This window comes from Protopterus annectens, chromosome 4.part1 (assembly GCF_019279795.1).
Source record: "Protopterus annectens isolate FY-2018-M chromosome 4.part1, PAN1.0, whole genome shotgun sequence".
NCBI classification, from domain to species: domain Eukaryota; kingdom Metazoa; phylum Chordata; order Ceratodontiformes; family Protopteridae; genus Protopterus; species Protopterus annectens.
In genome coordinates this window covers 355418578-355424577 of record NC_056734.1, presented here as the reverse complement: position 1 = coordinate 355424577, position 6000 = coordinate 355418578, and the positions used below count along the sequence as shown (strand labels likewise).

General features: G+C 39.9%; 1 protein-coding gene across 2 annotated transcripts in view; it reads right to left on the bottom strand.

Annotated features, from left to right (window-relative positions):
• The window catches only part of LOC122800857 (otolith matrix protein 1-like), a 205697-nt gene that overhangs the window by 81722 nt on the left and 117975 nt on the right, over nucleotides 1-6000 (bottom strand). For both annotated transcript variants that reach the window (XM_044070176.1, XM_044070177.1), the window contains exon 6: nucleotides 125-192. In XM_044070176.1, the coding sequence (XP_043926111.1) occupies nucleotides 125-192 (68 nt within the window). The remainder of the gene's footprint in view (nucleotides 1-124; nucleotides 193-6000) is intronic.

The following is a 6000-nucleotide window of genomic DNA, read 5'->3' as shown; positions in this document are numbered from 1 at the left end:
GCTATACATAAACACAAACTCAGTTTAATCTGAGACTCACAAGTTTTTACTTGTCTGATGTTCATTGTATGTTAGATGTCCTACATTACATTTATCATAGAATTAACATATGTGTTACACTCACCATCTGTGTTTTCAAAAACAGTAGAATGTCTGATGAAAGCCACATCACCACTGTTTTCTGCAAGGCATCTGGCAAAAGTAAGCAAAGGTATCACTTAAGGAAATCCTCGGTTTAGGAACACAGAAGCTAATTAATTAACCAATTAATGTCAGGTTAGGAATTTATTTTTAAATCAAAGAAAGAGAGAAAGCACATTGAATGCTGTACAGAGAACATTTCTTAGAAAACCATGCCATGATCATGTCACAATCATGTGCCCACCTTTTCCTTGACTGTTACTCCTTTAAATAGTGGCATCAGTTTCACACAATTCTGACAAAATATTTAGTATTTATTCAAATTCTGTTGATGAACTACAGATGAAAAAAGTACAGTTCAGAAATTCACAATGACATCTTCTATGACTAGTGTGGATTTCTTAGATGTCACCTTATGCAAGAATGATTCTGGCATAATAACTACCAGTCTATACCGGAAACCTTGTTGGAAGAATAGTCTATTGGAGTTCGGTAGTATGCATCCCAGGTTTGTTTTTCCCAATATAGTTAAAGGGCAACACCATAGAGTTAAAAGGATATGTAAGGACTTTACTGATTTGAACATTCAAGTGGACCTTTTAGATCGTCTGTTTTAGGACAGGGGCTATAGTAAATCCATATTGGATAGAGCTAAGAGTGAGGTTCTTGATAATCCCAAATCATCAGGGCATGGTATAGGCAAATATCCCAGGGGTAATAGACTTTGCTTTACAATGACTTATGCCAATGACAATGCTGTTATGACAGATATTGTCAGGTGTAATTGGCATGTACTTACTGTAGATCCTACTACAGCCAATATAGTTGGGGAGGCACTATGTTTTGCCTATAGAAACAGTTTAAATCTGAAATTACTTTTGTGTAAGGACAAAGCTATATATGCTGGAGATGCTATGAGTGTGAGGGATTTAAGACTTGGCACTTTTCCCTGTGGACATTGTAACGTGTAGTGTGATATCTACGACACAGTTTTTCAGTCACCCTGTCCTGGATTTTAAGTTTTCTCCTAGGTTTAGTGCCACCTGCGGCACTAGTAATTTAGTATACCCACCAGCTGTAAGTGCTGTGATTGCTTTTATGTTGGCAAGACCTCCAGGAGGTTGAAGGATAGGATGTACAATCATCTATATGACATAAAGAACATGAATTTACAGAATGCTTTGGCAAAGCATACTGCTGTTTATAATATGCATAGCTTTAACTTTATAGTTTTACAGCTTGTAAATAAGAATAAGAGAGGGGGTAATCTAAATAACCATCTGGAGTCCATTGAGTTGAAATGGATTCTTAGACTACATGCCCATATTCATCCTGGGCTTAATAACTGTGTCAGTATAAAACCTGCACTGGAGGCACGGTCCCTTAAATGATTAAATGAATAAACAAACTAGTAATTAAATAAACAAGGAAACCAACCTTTGGTTGATGGGTTCCTATGCCTTGCACTTTAAAGTTCTTTTAGCTTTAATTGATTTAATTAATTTTAATTGGTTTTGTTTTAATTGATTAATTGATGCTTGTTATCTTGGCTAATAGTCAGAATATACTGTTATTTAAACGGTGTTGTTTGTTCTCTTTCTGAGATCTGATGACGCGTGAGTTATTCACTTGAAAGCACTTATCCTGTTTTTACTTTGTGAATAAATACTGGATTTTACAGCCGTGGTGGTCCTATCTTGCTGTTTTTGCTTGTAACCCTAGAATAAAGGATTATGCAATAACATCTTCTTTACTTTTGATGAACTACAGATGAAAAAAGGACAGTTGCATAAGTCCTACTTACCTGTAACAGCAGATGCTCAAATTTCACACTGCCTTGGTGGTATATGGGTTATCTGCCTGCACAAAAACCTACAATGGTAACTTTCTGGAGTTTAATCTCCCTTCCATTCCTCTGACTCTCTGAGATGGGGGAGTGGCTAATCCCATCTCATAAAGGGAATCCTAACCCCTGTAACAGAAAGTCAGTTATTCAGGCTTTTAGTACTAAGTAGGAAGACCAGAAGCAAGAATCATCCGAAAACAACCAATTCGCAGCAAAAAAAAAAAAAAATAACAACACAAATAACCAAACCCAACCAATAGCACAACATGGTCAGATAACATTGAACTATATACAAAATAATTGATGGTAGGTGGGTGGAGCCACTGAGGCAGTATGAAATTTGAATATCTGCTATTACAGGTGAGTAGGGCTTATGTAACTGTATTATATTCATCATTACCTCACTGGCATATGGGTAATTCACAAAGCTTATGCTACCTGTGAGGCAGAAGGATACAGATCCCAAAGCCCCCCGAAGAATGTTCTTCACAAAAACTGCTCTGGAACTTCAGAAAGAATCTAGTTTGTAGTGCTTTATAAAGGTATGAACAGAAGACCAGTTTGTTGCTCCTAGGATACTTCTAGAGTGCCCTCCTTTCCAACATGTCACCAAAGAGAATAAGGTTCTGATGAATGTGTCTTAACCTTGCCTGGAATTGATTTACCTTGGCGAGAGTAACAAAAAAACAACAGCAGAGGACAACCAATCAGCAATCATTTGCATAAAGACAGGTTAACCCTTCTTAGTCCCAGAATAGAAAATGAACAACTGTTCAGATTTCCTGAAAATCTTAGTTCTGTCAAAGTAGTACATGAGCTGTCTGTGCACATCCAAGGTATGCAAAATCTTCTTCTCTTTCTTTTTTTTAAGTTCCAGAAAAAAATGGGAGATTGATGGCTTGATTCTGAGTAAATACCGCAGCAGTGTTTGGTTTGAATGATGGATTAGTACATAAAACAACCATGTCCTTGTGGAAAATCAGATAAGGCTGTCCCACCATGAGAGCTTGCAGCTCAGAGAATTGCATTGCAGATATCAGAGTAATAAGCAAACAGTTTTTCAAGTGATGAACTTTACATCAACCTGCAAGGCAGGTTCAAAAGGAGAAAAGGTCAATTTTTCAAGAACAATGTTGAGATCCCGAGGAGGAGAACTTTGCATTTGTGGGGGGTCCAACATGCAACACTCCCTTCATAAACTGTCCATAAAAAGAGATGAAAGAGGAGGATGCATGAACAGACAGGCTAAGATGGCTGCAAGATGCACCTTGATCGATGCATAAGATAAGCCATTGTTGAGTAGCTGAGACAAATACTTCAAAACCAGAGAGGTAGACACCATAAGGGGCCCTCCGTTATCAGGTAGTCACCACCCAAAAAACCTTTTCCAATTGTAAACAAAAGCAGATTTTATTGTCTCTTTCAATATCTGCTGCACATCCTGGTGGAACAAGTGCCTAAAAGGTATCAAGATAGAATCATCCAGGCTGTCAACTGCAATTGCTATAGGTTGGGTTTCACCAGTTGCCCCTGATTATGTAGAAAGCTGCAGGGTGTGAGGAAGCCTGTGGCAAATTGCCCTTGCCCAATTCCATAAAAAGGGAGAACCAACTTTGCCTAGGCCAGAAGGGAGAGTCATCCCCATGATCCTTGATAATTCTTTCTGAACCTTCAGAAGTACCTTGGGTATCAGTCAAAAGGGTGGAAATGCATAAAGGAATATTCCCATTCAAGAGAACAAGAATGTGTCTGTCTTCCAAGCATGGCTACAACAATGTCTCAAACAAAATTATTCCAACTGATTGTTTTGAAAGGAGGTGAACAGATCTATCTGAGGTGTTTTCCCCATCTGATCCAAATCCTGGAAGTCCTGTCCTCCACTCGTGCAGGTCAGTTCGAGATTTGCTTAGTCTGTCTGCCACTATATTTTGCTCTGAAGGGATGTATGAGGCCTGAAGCATCAGAGAATGTTGTAAGGCTAGTTCTCAGGCCAACAGTATCAACTGGCAAAGAGGGAAGGACATTGTACTCCCTTGTTTGCTCAGGTACCACATGATTCTTATGGGATACTTTTTAAGTGCCATTGAATCTGTCTCATATAGAGTCTGGCCAGTGATAATTTGAGGATCATTAATGCCAAAAGGCCTAGAATTTTCAGAAACTCTCCTACAGTGGCAGCTTCATGAAGAGAGAAATCCCTGAAAAATGTTCTGATAAGTCAGGACTTAGTCTTTTGGTAGAAAGGCCATTCTTTTTTATGTGGCTGTCATACACCACAGGAAGACAATTCTTTGAAAAAGGACTTTTGTAGGTTCAGCTTAAAGCCCAGGTGATGATATGCATCTTTCAGATCTAAAGTTACCATGAAACAGTTGTCCAGCAAAACTGGTAGGAGGACCCTCTGAAGGGTGAGCGTTTTGAATTTGGATACTTTCAAAATGGTATTTAGGTAATACAAATCTAACACTGGTTTCCATGATTGCTCTTTTAGGGTACCAAACAGATTCTGGAGTATTGTTTTTTTTTTTCTTTTTTGTGGTTCAGGAACTAGTTCTATAACCTCTGCTTGCAACTTGTGAAGGAGTATCAGAGATGGGGAACAAATGTATCTGATTTGGCAGGTGCGGGGGATTCTATCCACTGCTAAAGGTCTCGTCTCTGAGTTATTGTCAATACCAATTTGTCTAAGACTACTTGTGGTCAGACTGCTGTGTTGAGTGAAGACCATTGGAGGGGTAAGGGGAAGAGGGACAGGATCCCCAAGCCTCGCATTCTCATTCTTTAGCAGGTGATTGATCCTTTTTAGGTTCATAGGTAGGTACTAGCCTATTGGCCCTAGGGCCTACATAAGCCTAGCCAAACGGTACCCTGGCTTTTGCCACCCAAGAAAATTATTTTCCTGTGCCCCTGTCAAGCAGAGCCACAGAAGTGATCCTCGGGATGAATTTCCTATCTCCCATCCAATCATCAAGATTTTTCTTGAACAGTGCTAATGAGGAGCTTTGTTTGATATAGATAGTTAGTTTGTTCCAGAGTATGGGAAGTCTCTGGGACAGGAATTTATCCCTCCAGCATGTTCCGTTTATTGTGGTGACAAGGTTTTGGTCCCTAGAGCATGTAGCTCAGAGGGATTGGGATTTCTTTAAGTGTAGCATGTCCAACAGCTCTGGGTTTGACATAGCTTTGTATGTTAGGCAGAGATCGCCTTTGAGTAGGTGATATGCGACATAGAGTAAGACTGGAGTTTTTTGAGATGGTCTGTCTAGGGCATCTGTTTGAGGCTGGTAATCCTCTTTGTGAGGTATTTCTGTGGCCTTTCCAGTTGTTGTAGATGTCTTGTGAGGTACATACCAAAAGGGGCATTGTACTCTATAATGGATCTAATGAGTAATGAGTAGAGGGGAACAATGACCTCTTTTTTCCTGGATGAGAAACCTTTTGTGATGAGGTGTGCCACGTAGAAGGATTTCCTGACTACTGTGGTGATGTGATTATCAAAGGAGAGACTACTGTCCACCTGTGTCCCAAAGTCTCTTATCACACTTTCATTGTTAAGTAGATTACCGCCTATGTGGTAGTTCATGGGTACAGAGTTTTTACCAAAAGGGATAACAATGCACTTTTTGGCATTGAGCTTGAGGCCATGGCTTTGACACCAGGCATCTGTGTCAGTGAGGCCCTTTTGTAGGATGTCTACATCGTTAGGATTTTTGATTATGGCTCCTAGTTTGCAGTCATCTGCGAACTTTGTTAGCCAAAGACCTTCTGTGTTAGCCTGTACTTCAGAGATGTAGATACAAAGCAGGAGAGGACCTAGGACTGAACCCTGTGGTAATCCACTTGTCACCGGTCTGAAGTTGGATTTAGAGTATGCTACTTTCACAATGTGGGTTCTGTCAGTGAGCCAGTTGGCAACCCATCTTGTGACATAGGGATTTATACCTAGTTTAGTGAGTTTATCTATAATTCCAGAGTGGGGGACCATGTCGAAAGCCTTGGCGAGATCTAGATAG